This window comes from Colletotrichum tamarilloi (genome assembly GCF_030869305.1).
Source record: "Colletotrichum tamarilloi strain Tom-12 chromosome Unknown Scaffold_16.1, whole genome shotgun sequence".
Classification (NCBI taxonomy): domain Eukaryota; kingdom Fungi; phylum Ascomycota; class Sordariomycetes; order Glomerellales; family Glomerellaceae; genus Colletotrichum; species Colletotrichum tamarilloi.
In genome coordinates this window covers 107,372-122,998 of record NW_026849399.1, presented here as the reverse complement: position 1 = coordinate 122,998, position 15,627 = coordinate 107,372, and the positions used below count along the sequence as shown (strand labels likewise).

At 55.5% G+C, this 15,627-nt stretch overlaps 1 protein-coding gene across 1 annotated transcript; it reads right to left on the bottom strand.

The window, feature by feature from the left end:
* Window positions 1-220: 220 nt before the first annotated feature.
* On the bottom strand, window positions 221-15,175 carry CTAM01_05973 (ATPase; the record flags this gene model as incomplete). Its single annotated transcript, XM_060522003.1, has 1 exon — window positions 221-15,175. The coding sequence occupies one exon, from the start codon at window positions 15,173-15,175 to the stop codon at window positions 221-223; it is 14,955 nt and encodes a 4,984-aa protein (XP_060383193.1).
* Between the last annotated feature and the right edge of the window lie 452 nt (window positions 15,176-15,627).

Sequence of the window (15,627 nt, the reverse complement as noted above, 5' to 3'; positions counted from 1 at the left end):
ATACAATGGAATGTAATTGGCAATGCCTTGCTTTTGATTTCTGTCTAATTCTAAAACTTTTGAAAAGGCACATTTTTCAACGCCGTCCTAATCTCGCAAATAACAACAGTGACAACGATGAATCCTGTCCCAAACTCCATGTTACCACGAAATCACCTAAAACACGTACAACTTTTCTCTTCCTGATTTCCCATTTTTTTTTCCTTTTCTATGTTTCCCTTCACGAGTTGACCTCGGCAAACCAGGTCCTCAACAACCCAGCCAACGCGCCGGGCAGGTCCTCAAGGTTGTGCACAATCAAGTAGTACTGGAAGGGGAAGGTATCGAGATACCTCTCAATCACGACGCGGCTCACGCCGTGCTCGTCCTTTACGAATTTCGCCTCCTTGAGATCCAACACGCTATCGCCCTTCTTGTTGCCCGTGTCGTCCATGACGATGAAGACGACCATGATGCGCTCCTCCATGGCCTCGCGGAGTAGGCGGCGGATGGGCTCGTGCTGGTTCGATGGCGTCAGGCCGTCGGACAGGATGAGCGCCAGCTGCCAGAGGTCCTCTGTGCCGCCGCCGCGCGACGGGTTCTGCAGGCGCGCGGCGCGGAAGTGGTCGATTGTGCGGCGGACTAGTAGGGCGATGTCGGTGCGGTCCTGTTTGAAGTGGAAGTGCTGCAGGACTTTTGCGCCGGCGTCGTGGGAGGCAAAGGGGGAGGCGAAATCGTGCGCTAAGAACGTGTCTGCGCCGAAGCCGAGGACGCCGACTTGGCCGACCTCGAGCATCGTCAGGGCGCGGGAGACCATGACGAGGGACTCGAGGGCGAGGTTGCCAGAGGAGGACTCGCCCATGCTGCGGGAGTCGTCGACGGCGAGGAGGATCTGGTAGGAGCGTTTTGTGGGCACGGCGCGGCGCATCCAGATCTTGTCGCGCTTGTAGGAGGAGGCGATGTAGGGGATGATCTTTTTGATGTTGAGGCGTTTGCCGGTGCGGTAGGAGCCCGAGAGCTTGGTGGATTGGGACGGGGTGAGGATGAGGCGGAGCTGGGAGGTGAGGGAGAGGGAGAGCGGGTGGGTTTTGGTCTGGAAGGTCGTCCAGGACTGGAGGGCTTCGGAGAAGTCGCCGAGGGGTAGGGTGTTGTCGTCCTCGCTGATGTGCGTCGTCGAGAGCTGCGTCGACGTCTCTTCGATGGCTTTCTCCTCCTCCTGGTCACCGTCTCTGGGGACCTCGTCTTCCTCGGGCGACGGCTCGCGGTCAAAGTTGCCCTGTCGCGTTTTAACGCCCGAACGGCCGTCGTCCTTGTCGGCGCCACCGTCTTTATCCTGTGCCTCGGGGGCCTCATCCGCCTCGGTATCCATCTTGTCTGCGGTGTCCTGCTCCATATCCACGTCCTGGTCCTCGGGCATCACGCGGCTCTGCGGGTCCTCCTTCTCCTCGTCAATGGCCATGGCCTCATCGATCGGCTGCACCTGGTCCTCAGATGCGGAGCCCATGGCCTGCGCATCGACAGCGGTCTCGTCATCCTCGAGGTGCTGGAACTCGCGGGCGCCGAGGTCCGCGCTGGTATCCTGCGGCTGCTTCTTCTCACCGTCCTCTTTGCCATCCTGCTTCTCGGGGTCCTTGATGTCGTTCTGTTGGCGATGCCAGCGCTCCAGGGCGTCGCCGAGCTTCTTGAAGGGATCCTGGCGGCTCTTCTCCTCGGCCGAGTCGTCCTGGTCCTGATCGGTCGGCTGCGCCTGGTCGTCGGACCGGGAGAGCTGGCCCTTCTTTCCGGCACTCGTCTGCTGCTCTGCGGAACCTTCACCCGCGTCGCCGTCGTCGCGCTGGGCGGCGTTGTTGTTGAAGTCGTTTTCGACGTCCATCTGGTCGACGTCTTGGTCCTGGCCGCCGCCCTTGACGTCGCTCGGCGCAGCGTTGGCGTCAGCGTTGGCATTGTCCTTGGGCGGCTCCGCGAGGGCATCGGGTTGCTCTTGCCCGGCAGTCTCTTCTTCCTCTTCCTCCGCCTTGGGCTCCATGTCGAGCTCAGGTTCGCCCGCGAGGTCTTCCTCGGGCGCTTCCTCCTCCTTGCCGTCCTCATCTTCCTCTTCAGGGCCCTTCTCATCGGGTCGCTGGGTGTCCTCTTCTCCATCCTCAATGTCGGATTCATGCTGCTCCTTGGCATCTTCCTTTTCAACGTCGGACAACTTGTCAAGCTCATCCTCCTCGGACCCGGCATCTTCGCCTTCCTCCTCAAAATCAAAGTCCATCTCCTCAGGCATCTCAAGAGCATCGTTCTCTTCGACGTTCTGGTCTTGCTTGACTTGGTCGTCTTCGAACTTGGCATCCTCTTGCTCCGGGCCAGGCTCTTCGTCCTCCGCCTCCTCGTCATCATCCTGATCCATCTTGTTGTCATCCTCGGCGTCATTCTCATCAGCATTGGCGTCGGCATCGGCGGCCATCTGCTCATCCTTCTTCTGACCCTTGGCCTTCTCGCCCTGCTGGTCTTTCTCTGCTTCTTCTTCATTGTCTCCATCCCACATCTTTTCGTCGACGGCAGTGGGGTCAAAGTCATCGACATCGCCCACCTCTTCCTCCATCTCATCCTTTTCACCATCTTCGCCTTCTCCGTCGGACTTGTCTTCCTCATCATCTCCATTGACACTGCCCATTTCTCCTTCCATCTCCTCATCCGCCATGTCGACTGCATCCTTTTCGTCCTCCATCTCTCCATCCTTCTCCTTGTTGGGTTCTTGAGCGAGTTCGGTGAGGTCCTCATCAGGTTGAATGTCTTTACTAATGTCCTCTGCACCGTCTCCATCTCCAAGACCCGTACCGGACTCCATCTTTCCAGAGTCCCCAGATTGCTCGTCTGACTTTTCTTGAGGGGAGCAGAAGCCCTTGGCGGCAAGCTGAGTAAACGTCTGCGCCAGGTTGAATGTCATGTATCCGGTCGCCGCTTGCAGGCTCTGAAGCTGAGACAGGCTCTGGTGACAGGTGAGGGCGTACTGCTGGAGAATCGGGAGTACAATGGAGAAGAGTGACGAGGCGACTGCACCCATCTGGTCCTTGTCCAAGTCGACAACCTCCAAGGCGGAAAAGCAATCCTCGACCTTGGCTACGATTGCGTTGATGTGGAGTGCACTCAGTCCGGAGCTGCGGACGGTGGATGTCTTTGCCAGCCAGCCTGCATCGTCGGACGAGCTAGGCAGATCAGCCATGGCCTTCTTGTATCCTTGAACCGCGACCAGGACGGCATCACACAGACTGGAAATTGCATGCTTGAACTTCTGTGCGGTGGCATCGAGGGCCGGCAATTGGCGAGCATGGCCATTTGGAACGTAAATCCATCCTTTGACCTGCTCCAAGATGAAGTCAAGATCGCGGCGACTAGTGGAAAGCTCGTCATACATGGTCTTCGCCACAGAATTGTATCTTGTTTGCATATCGGTGTGCGATTCGTTGCTGAACTTGCCGTGCTTTGAAGCAGACGTAGACCAGCTCTCCGACAGGGTCTCGAACTCCCGCAGCGCAGTGCGCAAGGTGTTGGAAATGGGCTGGTTGTCGACCGATGCCAACCTTCCGTGAATGTCCACAATCTTGATAGCAAAGTCCAGGATTGGCTTCATCCAGCTCGTCGAGAGGCCTGCGGGCGTGCGGTCGATATCGTGCCTGATAGTTGTGCCCTTCAAGCCTTCAACGGTGACAATGGCGCGGTCGAGTGAGGCAACTGCACTACGAGCAGAAGACAGAGAGCTGTGTTGGCCCAGTAAGACGGCCATCATACCCTCCATAAAACCGGTGCTTCGTTGCATCTCGGCACCGGTGAGATCGCCCGAGTATTCGTGGATCGAGGCTCTGACCTTGGGCGCAATATCGACAACTTTGTGGAAGTAGTACTCGGCGGCGTCGTCGGTGCTGCCCTCCCGCACAGCGGAGGCGGGCGAGCCAGCCAGCACAATGGCAGCAGACTCTTGTCGGGCCAGCTCGTCGGTTCCGAGGTTGTATCGGAAGCCCATCTGCCTCATCATCTTAAGCACGTCGGCAAAGAGGTTGCGCTTGCGCGTCTTGAGGTGCTTGACCTGGTCCTTGGTCTCATCGGTCAAGGTGCTGGGTGTCTCCTTTCGCAGCTCGGCGATGGAGGTGTTGAGCTCCTTGACGTACGAGATGATCTCCTGGGTGGCGTCGAGGGGGCTCTGGTTCGCCTGGACAGAAACGTTGGCCATGATGGACAGCGTCTTTGAGGCGTTCGAGAGACGCTTGTGTTGAGCGAGCCAGCCTGGCAAGCCTTGATCGCAGGTCTTGATGGCTGCGGGATCGACCTTGATGTCAATCGCATCCGCGGCCACTGCGTCCTGGGGAATGGGGACATCCTCGTCGGGGATGCCTTGGTCCAAGATAGGCTTCATCGGCTGTCCGAGAAGGGTGCGGAATTTGCGAACAAGACGGAAGAGCTTCAAGTGAGACTTGCGTGCGCTCTCACGCAGAGCGTTGATGTTCGTGTCCTTCCAGCTGGCCAACAGTACGACCTCCTTCATAGTCTTTTCAAACGGCGCCCGTCCCTTTACAATCGTTTGGTGAACGATCTTCTCAAAGCGGGAGTAGAAACCAATGAAGTTGATGGCCGCGTCAGAGACCACTGCCAAGGAAGGGTAGTCGACTGTGAGCAGCTCGAGGTGCTTTTGCAGCTGTCTCAGGAGTCTAAGGCGGGCAGAGAACTGTCCAATGATTGCGGTTGAGAAGTACGTCTCGAGCTCTCTGACGAGATTGACCGCGTAGTCCTTGAGCTCGGGAGAGTCGACGAGAGATAGAGGCGTGGCAATAAGGACCTGGTAGGCGACAAAGAACCACGAGTCGGCGTCTTCCGTGCACTTCTGGGCTTCCATATCGAAGAGCTTCGCCCACGTCGAGAGCTCCAGGCGTCTCCAGCTGATGATGGTATCCGTGAGCGATGTGTAGAGAGCAGGGGCTCCGTAGATGGCGGGAGCGTAGCCCCCGTGCTGCCACTCGTAGACGATGCCGTGCAGGTGCTCCAGCTTGGGGAGGATTTTTGCCAGGGGCTCCGAGTGGGTAAGCTGGAGGAGCTGGTCGCAAGCTGCGCGCACATCTGCCAAAGGCTGCATGTGACCGATCTCGTCTACTTGTTGGAGATCCCGGAAGCGGGCCTCTACCTTGTCGACGAGCGCAATCAGGCGACGAACCTCGGGCAGGTTGGCGTGAGTGTAAAAGTTGTACGTAGCGCTCACCCCGTTCGCGGTGAGCGTAGTCATTTGCTCGTCAATGGACCAGAGAGTCAGGGGAAGGAGACGACGCGTCATGTTCGGCAGGACAGCGTACTTGTCCTTGTTATCCGCCGCAACGCTGTTCCCAACCTTCTTGCAGACGTTCGTCAATGCTTCGGAAGGGGTGAGTTGCTCCAGGAAGACCTTGCGATGAGATTCTGCCAGACGGACTGACACATCGCGAACCTTCTGGTGACCAATAGCGGGCTTCTCTTCTTCTTCCTGATCGTACGTGGGGAAGAGCTCATTGAACTCTTCCTCGTCAACCTCCTCCTCGTCCTCCCAGCTTCCCTTGTGTCGGTAAAGGTTTGTTCTGGCCTCCTCGGCTTTACGATCTTCTTCGAGTTTTTTGGCCCATTCTTGGTAGAACCTGTGGATGCATTCAAAGAGCGCTTCGCGGATACCACCGCTCAACTTGGACAAGCCCTCGACTGACGCGATCAGACCAATGTAGTCGAGAAACTCCAAGCTCTTGTTCGGCATCTTTTTGAGCCCGTGGTGGTACGGCAGGCCGCCAGTGAAAGGTGTGAGGTACATGAGGTTTTCCTCCGGGTTCAAAGATCCCTTTTGCTCTCTCAAGGTGGTAAGTCCTGTACTCAACGAAAGACCAACCTGGATACAGCCGAGAAGATTGACGAGAGGACGAGTCATATCTTGGTAGGCATGGAATCGATTGGCAAGGCGGTCGATCATCAGAGCTAGGTTCTGCTTAAGGAGACCAATCTCCGGCGCTGGATCACGGCCAGGTGGCAAGTAGACGAGTTTGGTGTGGGTGTTGTAGAGATCTTGGTCTCTGACCATTTTTAGGATGTTGTTGAAGTCTGTCTGAACATAGTTGAGTTCTGATCGAACCGGTCGGTACAGCAGCTGCGCCGGTGCTGGCGCAGGTCCCAGTACGGTCACTTCCTCTTGCGCAAGCTGGATGCGAAGAGAGGTCTGCTGTCCAGTGAACTGGGTTTCAAAGTCCAACAACGATGAGAGCTTATGCTGCAGCTGGTTGGTCAACTCATCATGGACGTCCTTTTCGAACTGTGGTCGGAGTTGCGGGTCGAAAGATTTGTCGGGCACGTAGAGCCTGATGGCGCCGTTGGCAAATTCGGACCATGCCATGGCAGTAAACCCGGGCATCATGGAGGCCTCAACAGTCTCGGTCTCATCGGGGTTTTCAAACAACCTGTCAGATGCTACGACGTAAAGCATCGCCGTACTGAAGTGATCCTCGACAAGTCGCGGCAGATGCTGTGGCCATTCGCTGCACTGTAGCGCTTTCCCAAACCCAAGACCCAGGACTTTTCCTACAGTGCCCAAAGTGTCATCTTGTTTGTTGTCCTCGAACATTTGGTTGATTCTGTTGTATAGCGTCTCACTGTGGACGTCTCCTTCATCGCTATACAGGCTGAAGACATCTGCGATAAGTGACTTTATGACTCTGTTGAGGGCAATGATTTGATTCTTCTGCAGCACCGGAGCCAAGGCGGCCACGGACCGGCCCAAGGCAGGGAGCTCGGTCTCCAGGAGACCCAGGGAACGCAGACTAGTTGATTGAATCGAGTTGAGTCTTGACAAGAGCGACGTTGCGAGTCTGCCATTCCACACATGAGTGCCCGGGTCTTGGGACGCAAGCTGGCCAACCGTAAGCGAATGCGCTTCTCTAGACTGGAAGCTGCCTAGGCGGATCTGGTCGATGGTATTCTGGTTCGACAAGACCGTAAGTTCAGCGTCGTTGGCGCCGTAGGGCACAGCTTCCAGGTATTGGCCGGCATGGGATTTCAAGAGGGAAGCCTGGCGGAGGGTCTCGAACTCTGCTGCGAAGAACGGTTTCACTTCGCTTGTCTCAGAGCCAACCTTGGATTCCAAAAGTTCAATCTCCTTGGAGAGGTCCTGGATGAGCTCGGTGGCGTCGAGATCAGTGCCTCGCACAATCTGATCCGCCTTGACGAGGGTTGACATGGCTCTAGCGAGGTCAGAGACGGATGCCTTGACCTTCCATTTGAGCTCGTCAAGTCGAATACCCAGACGCTCAACCTCTTGACTTCTCTTGAGGGTCTCTTCGCTCATGATGGGGAGCGGCTTAATTCGCTTCCACATGATCTCCATGCTCAAGCCAGTGGTCAGGCGGAAGCCAGTGGTGAAGTCTTCTTCCACGGTCTGAAGATAGCGATCGGCAAGCTGCTTGTTGATGGAATGTGTTTCTGATGAAAGAAGCTTCTGCACGGCCTCAACACCATGGACCAAGTGAGCCTGGAAGCGTGCCTCCTCAAACAGGTCCCCAGTTGTCAGGTGAAGGGTTCGCCACCAGAAGTCCAGCATGTTCCGGATAACCTGGGCACGTTCCTTCCAGCCTTGAGCTGTCGCGAGGTTGGACTGGATGAAGGTCTTGATGACCTGGAGAGTTCTTGACAGGAACTTTGATACCCTAACCGTGGAATCCTTGGCTACTGCTGCGATGCGATCCGAGACGATGGATCGTTGGAGTCGGTTCAGAGAAGAGAGCTTCACCGCCTTGGCCTTGGTGGCTTGTGCAGAAATGGCAGACTGGCAACGTTGGACCTCCAAGAGGAACTCGTAGCAGACAGACAGCCAGAAAGGCAATTCGTCGTTGCTGCGACCCAAGACTCTCACCATGGAAGCGTTGTGAAGAGGGTTAAGAGGCTGGGCTTCTCTGAGACCCGAGTCGGAGCCAGGCAGTTTGGCATAGAGTTGGGAAATTGCGCTGCGGAGGCTAGCTGTATCGGCAGCGTCGAGGAACCCGAGTTGCTCATTAAGGGAACCTTCGTACTTGTCGAGTCCGGGCCAGCTAGGATCAGCCAGGCCACGGCGCAGAGAGTGAGAGAATCTCTTCATGAGGGCTGTGTCTCTTAGCGACAGGTTTCCGAACGTGGCATGGCTGACATCGGAGGATTCGTTCGCATTCAAGGCCGAGAAGGAGATGTCCTTTGAGGAAGAGAATCGTTGCAGGTTGCTTTCCACATGAACCTGGGATCCAGAGCTGTTGACGGTTTGCGTCTTTCTCTCGCTGAGATGGATCTCAACGGCTCTGTTTCTCATGGCTCTCGAAAGTTCTCCATACCGGGGATCGACGGTGAGGAAGATACGGAACTCTGGGTGCGGTCTGATGATGCGAGGCTCGCCGTTGGGTCCGCAATGCTCGTTGATACTCAAGAAACCGTTGGGCTCAAGAAGCGAGTTGAGTCTGTCCAGAACGGAGGCGTTGCACAGGTTGGCATTGTCAAGCACCAGCCACTGTCCGGTCTCCAAAGCCTTGACAATGACACCATCGAGCCACTCGAAACGTGGGTTGCTGACAGTCAACGAATTCCGCAAGACCGAATGAGCCGTGTAAAGGAGGGCTCCAATATCCGACTCACTCGACACTTCCGCAAGCAGTTGTTCGACTGCACTCCTGATGGCAGGCAGGTCATCGGTGTCTCCACGGTAGGTCTCCAAAAGGTACAGCAGAGCCAGCGCTGACGACGGAACTCGACTTGGCACTCTGGTCAGGACTGTGGTCTGCAGGCCCTCGTAAAGCTCGCGCAAAGTGGCGTTGACTTCGCGAAGAGGGTCTGACTGCTCAAAGCCACCGACCAAGTCCATTGTATCGATATCTGCATTCAGAGGGAATACGACAAGGGGCTTGCCGACGAGGGCAGCGACGTGCTCGAGAAGCACCGACTTTCCACTACCCGAGGGTCCACTGAGGATGCATGGGATGTCTTGTTTGATGCAGATCATCAAGGACTCGATCTCAGGCAGGCGCGGAACGATATCGATGCCTGGCAGTTCCAGCGGTTGAGAAGTTTGGTTTCTGGGCAGGAGTGCATTTCCGACTTGAGAGAAGGCGGCATTGGTATCGTGGTAAAGACTGTGGCCTTCCGGCTCTCTAGCAAAGACCTCGGTAAAGAGCTTGTTGACCTCATCACGATCCATGGAGGATCGGAAGCGTTGGCGGATAATGAGGTCAAGGAAGTCATCTGGCTTGCCAGTGGCCAGAAGGGGGTCCTTGGTGGCAACGAGGTGCAGCCATCTCAGGATATCTCTCAAGTTGAACTCCCAGGGGCTGCCGTGTGCACCAAATTCCTTTTCGATTGCGACTTGGTGATCCAAGCGAGAAATGAACTGAATGACTCCGCTTACGACATCAGTTGGGATAGTCGGGAAGTTGTGTTGAGCAATAAGCAGGAGGTCTTCCGCTGTGAAGGTGTCGGCGTAAACGACGATGAATCTGTTCACAAAGGAGCTGGGAAGACCCTTTCTACCACCTCCCTGGTGATGAGGGTTCTGTGCAGCGAACAACCTGAAGTCAGGATGCCTCCTGAAAACCTGGTCAAGTTCTGAGATGTATACCTCGCCACGATGGTCGAGACAGGCATTAAGACCTTCTAGAACAGACTGAGAGGCCAAGTTCATCTCGTCCAGCAAGACCCATTCGCCGTTCTGCATAGCCTGGAGGAAAGGAGCATCGCGCCAAGCAAAGTTGCCAGCTTCGGCGCCCTCGACAGGCATATCCGTACCAAAGAGATCCATCAGATCGGTCTGGTCTGACAAGTTGATACGAGTCAGAGGACGGCCGCAAACACGAGCCAGTGCAGCCACAAGGGTCGTCTTGCCAACACCAGGGCTACCTTCGAGCAGAATGGGCTTTCGCATTTGGAGGGAACGCATAACTCGCATGGCGTTAAGTCTCGTGGTTGGGGCGTTGAACGCAAAGCTGGGGTCTGTGGAACGGCCTGCTTCCCGGGGCAAACCGAAATCGCCGATGGACAGTCTGTCGTCGGTCAAGACGACCTCGGGCTGAGCGCGGTAGACCGCTGTGGTATCGTACCCAAGAAGTTCACTAAGCTTGTCAAGACATTTCTGCCTTTGTGAGTCGAGCGCCTTGGGGTCCATCGCCAGTAATGCCGAGGGGTTGGCACCCAAGCTGTCAATGAAGACGGTCGCTGCGCCGTGGACGATCGCAAATTGGGGTGCGGCAGGGCCGCATAGGTTGATGAAGTTAACCCAGATGAGGATGTCACGGATAGAAAAGGCGGTAGAGGACGATGATCTGAAAGTCTGGCCAAACCAATGAGCAAATTGTACCACAGGCTTGCCGAAAGCCTGGAAGGACGGGTCCAGCTTGGAAACCACAATGTCAAGCATGTCGTCCATCTCGGACATGGCAGGGACCCAGATCTCGGTAAAACGGTTCCTCAGCGCCGGCGACAGTTCTTTCTTGCCGAAATCACCTCCGGGGTTCATGGTGGCGAAGAACTGGAAACCGTCTGTCGCGGTGACGAATGAGTTGTCGATACCCTTCTCTGCCAGGAGGAGAGAGCGTCCAGGTTCGAGGACCGAGTTCAGACGCTCCAGGACCGAGTCGTCTGCGAGAGAAATCTCGTCGAGAAGGAAATACTGGCCAGCCTTCATGGCGTGAACGAGACTTCCGTCTGACCACTCGAACAGGGCTTTGCTCTTGGCTTCCAGGGATGCAATCTTCTCCTGCGTGGCAGCGTCGACCCTGGTCAGCTTATCCGCCGCAAGGCCATGATACTGTTGCAGCAGCACGTTCAGCGGGCCTGTCGCGTCTTCGCCAAGCGCTCCAAGCAGAGCACTCAGATCGCTCTTGAGTGTCTCTGAGATGGTACCGCGATTTCTCACGGGTCTCTGGGAGCCGATGAGATCTCCCGTCTCGGTGTTTTGGTGAGCGTTAACGATGTGCAACTCCTTTCCAAGTACATCGCCGAGAATCTGGCAAACGGTGGTTTTGCCACATCCAGTCTCACCCACGAGAAGGACTGGCTCATTGTTGAGGATTGCAGCATGCACTAAAACATAGAGACGACGCATGGCGCGAGTCCACACAACGCCATGGTTGTTGGCCTTGCCAAGAACCGCGGTCAAGATTGGTGATGAATTGGCAGTGTATAGGACGTCTGGGTCAATCTTGACCTTGAACACGGTCTCGATGACCTCTCTGACCGCAGTCCGTTCCTCCTCGACTCGGACACGCTCGGCGAGAAGCATGAATCCGTTGATGGCAATTTGCTCTCTCGTGTCTGCCTTTCGCAGGGCCCATCGGAACAAGTCACGGAGCGTTGCGAAACTGTCTTTTTGCTCAAACAGGCGACTCGTCTGGCGGAGACGAGAGAGCTCCTTGTAGACTGTGACGATTCGCTTGCAGTCTGAGGGTGCAGTGTTGATGCTTCTGTTTTGGAGAATGTACTCCAATTCGTCCTCGGGGATATCGTCAAAGTGCAGCTCCAAGAAACGGTTACGGAACGCACGCGAAAGCACCTTGCGGCCACCGTACAGACCAGGAGGGTTTTGTGTGGAGAAAAGCATGAAGTTCTCGTGCGGTCGCACGATTTCCTGTGTTTCGGGGATCAGGAGCTCTCGGTTGTCGTCGAGCAGACGGTTCAGTGCTTCCAGGACGTCGGTTGGAGCAAGGTTCAGCTCGTCCAGGACGATCCAGTGGCCCTGTCGCATGGCTTGCACGAGGAGACCTTCTTGGAAGCGAAGTCTTCCTGACGAGTCCGATACATATGTTCCCAGGTATTCTTGCAGGTCCGTGTGCTCGTGATTGTTGATGCGCACAAACTTGTTGCCTGTGAAGTTGGCAAGATACTCAATCATACTCGTCTTTCCTGCTGATGTCGGACCTTGGATGAGAATGGGGAATCGCCGCGTAGATGTCGCTCGCACGAGGTTGAGAAGGTTGCGTTCAACATAGGGCGTGATGATATAATCGGTTCGTTCCAGAGTTGGTTCTTCTCCCTGGGCAAGCCAGTAGTGACGGTCCTTTGCCTTGTTACGGAACCGTACGTACTGCTTACCGTCATCTGGTTGTCTTGGCGGTTGTGAAAGCAGAGACTGCGGATTGGAGATTCGGCCAAACAAGTGAAGGTCGATCAACGGCATAACCATCTTTTCCGAGTTCCTGTCGAGAAGGGTAAGGAATCCCATGGAGAAACCCTCGTACAAGGCTCGACGAATACCGTAAAAGGGGGCAATGTAGTTGACGAATGTCAAGACTCGGGTGAGAGTACGAAGACTGAAATGCGGCACTTCGTTGGCTCCGTCCACGATTCTCTTCTCCTCGGCATGTCTCTTGGTGTTCATGTACAACGCCGCAATATCATCTGCGGCGTGTTCATCCTTGATGCTGCTGTTCCTCAGGTACGTCTTGACGATGGTGACCAAGTCCTTCACGTCCTTATCAGGACTGTCAACGTAAAGCTCAGTGAAACGAGACCGGATGCCGATAGGAAGATCACGCTTGCCAACATCTGTCGCCGGGTTCATGGCACCAAAGATGCGGAAGTTGGGGTGTGCTCTGATCCTCTCGATCTCTCCTGTTTCGGACAAGAGAATTGAGGGTGTCTCAACGGGTCCTGTCAGTAGGTCCGCGATGGCTTCCAAAGTGTCAGGTGATGCCAGATTAATCTCGTCGAGGAGCACCCAGTCACCATTCCGGGCGGCCTTGATGATGTTTCCCTCCACGAATGAGAATGCGAACGCGGTTGAACCTCCAGACAATTGAACCTCGAATTGTTCCAGGCTGTTGGAGAACTTGTCCCAACGGGGGCTGAGCTCCATGAGGCTTTGAAGCTTGGACTCGGTCTTGCGGCGCTTCGTTGGCTGGCCTGCCTCGTCACGGGCTTGGCTTTGCTCCCTCTCGCGCCGAGCGAGCTCGTCGACGATCTTCCTAAACATCTTGGGCGCTTCACGCCAGTACTTGGCCGCCTTCGCCCACTGTCCCTTGGCGAACGACTTTCCGAGCTGTTCGAGGTAGCGCTGGTTCTTCGTTGTCGAGATGCCGGTCGCCGAGAACAGGTCCTCGAATTCCTCCTTCAGAGGAACAGCCAGACTCCTCACGTTGACAGGCTTGAAGCCTCCGAGAAGATCTCCGGCTTCGCTCTGCTGCGAGAGGTTGATGGCGACCAGCTTGTGACCCAACGTGTCGGCCAGCTGCTGGACGACTGTCGTCTTTCCGATACCAGTCTCACCAACAAGGAGGATCGGCTCGCCAAGGTTTACAGCTACTGCGGTCTGCTCCAACAACTTTTTTGCGTGCGTTGTACTGGCAAAGGGCTTCTTGGCTAGGGCGGCCTTGTTCACGCGGTCCTTCCGCTTGCGTAGTGTTGATCGACCAATCTTGAAAAGGCTATCGTTTTGCTCGAGCTCCGGGATGTAGCTTCCCAAGTGATGCTCGACTAGCTCCTTCGGCATATGCATCTCCTCAGCGATGCCGAAAATGAAATGCTGCCTGGCCTGGACGTCGGGAATACCGGCGACGAAGCAGTCAATGGCCTCCTTGAACATGTTCATTCGAATAGTGTCAGTGACAGGTTCCTCGCCAGTTTTGCAGCCTGCCTCGTGTAGTGTAGCCGCAAGGCGTCTGCACCACCGCAATAGATCTCGCAAGCTGGTTTGACGGTCGGCCATGCCGCGGCTGGACAAGAGGGGAACGTTGCCGGACATTGGCTTTGACAAGCGCTTGTATACAGCGAGAATACCAGGCGCAAACTTGTGTAAGATGGGGTGGGACCCAACAATGATGTCCTGTAGCTCAGTCTCTGTGGGAGTCTGCACCGAGAGTAGTTGCCAGAACCGCATGCCCAGGAGATTAGGCAGCGTCTCGCGACCATGCATGCCGCGTGAACTTCTCACCGTGCCAAAGAGACGGAATCCGTTGGCAGCCTTGATACGCTCACCTCTGCTCGGGATGAGGAGCTCGCCGCGCTCGATCAGGGGGAGAAGTGTGCTGATGACTTCGTTGGGTGCTCTATCCAGGTCTTCGATAAGAACCCAGCGACCTTCTCTGACTGCAGTTGTCAGCACACCGGCTCTCCATGAAAAGGTTCCAGGTTTTGAGTCGGTTGAATAGAGTCCAATAAGCATCTTTGCGTCTGTTTGCTCATTGATGTGCAATGTCACCATCTCAGAATGCTTTCCAAACTCCTTTGCAACTTCATGAACCAGTGAGGTCTTTCCAGAGCCGGGCAGGCCATGAAGGAGGATCGGGCTTGCTTTCTTCAGGAGGCCAGCCAGACTCTCAAGGTTTTTGGTGGTAGTGGACGTTAGCACAAGGGACGAATTCTTGTCGACCGGTCCAGACGGTCTCGGCAGTATTGTCTTGCCGTAGCACGCAACATAGGGAGTGAGTGATTGCGGTGGAAAAGAGTGGATTTCATTGCTCTGTGAAGCATCGCAGAACTCCCGGCGCAGGGTTGATACCTGCTTGATCCGCGCATCTTCATACAGACTCAGGAACCCGTAGTCTACCTCGCGCCCATCAAAGTCAGCGAGGACGGCCTCCGTCGCCCCGACGTACTCGGTGATGAGAGCTTCCAGCTTTGAGTCGGCAGCGCGAAGGAGCTGGGTGAAAATTCGGATGGCCAAGTACCGGACGGCGCGGCTCTCATGTGAGAAGAGAGTTTGCATGTGTGTTGGTGAGACCAGGATGCCGTATGTCCTTTGATCGAAACAGACGAGCCGCCATGCTGCTAATAGTAGCTTCAGAAGGTCGGAATCTTGTGTGGGAGAAAAAGTGGTGAGTTTTGGGAATCGGAGGGTGAGCGTCTGGATGGTATCCGGTGTCGTTTTCGTCAAGTCGTCTCTCATGACATACTGCAGGAACTCCGATAAATACGGAGCAAATGGTAATATCCTCGCGACAGACGCAAGGATTTGTCTATTCTTGCTATTGACGGCTTGGTTGTCGAGGTTGAGGAGCCAACGGGCGCAGATATCAGGAAAGACATTCTCAAAGTGAATGAAAATTCGGTCTGTAAGTTGGGGAATGAGAGCAGCCTCTGCAACGGCGTCGAGGAGGCGTGATGAGGTGTGATTTCTGATAACCTCTAGTATTTCGGTAGGTAGATGCTCCAGAACGGTCGCGTCGTTCAGGAGAGCGCTCCTCTGCGTCGACACGTCTACGGAAGCCATGGTTGTGGCTCAACTATGAGATATGTCGACGGCGGTGATGTTCATGGATGGCCAATTTGCAGGTACCTCCAACTTTTTTTTTTTTTGGTCTGTACTCCAAAGAGAGAGAGGACCCTTTCTCAGCGCGCGCCAGCCAAAAGGCAACTTTTTTTCCCTTTGATGGGGCCCGCCGCAGTGTGTTGGACAGGGGTCCCTGCAGTGTAGGCACTCCACAGAGCGGAAGGCGGCGCTACAGAGCCCCCGAGCCAATCAAAGTGGAGACGACTCTGCACCATTCACGCGACTGGTACCACCTCATTCGCAGGAGCTCGAAAAACTTCAAGCCCAGAAGATATCCCGAGCTAAGAAACCTCCCTGTTGCTTGAGGCCGAACTCGATATCGACGACAATCCGCTCCGCTCAACAACGCCAATTGGCCTCGTCTCCTCCCGCATTCTTCATATCCTCACACG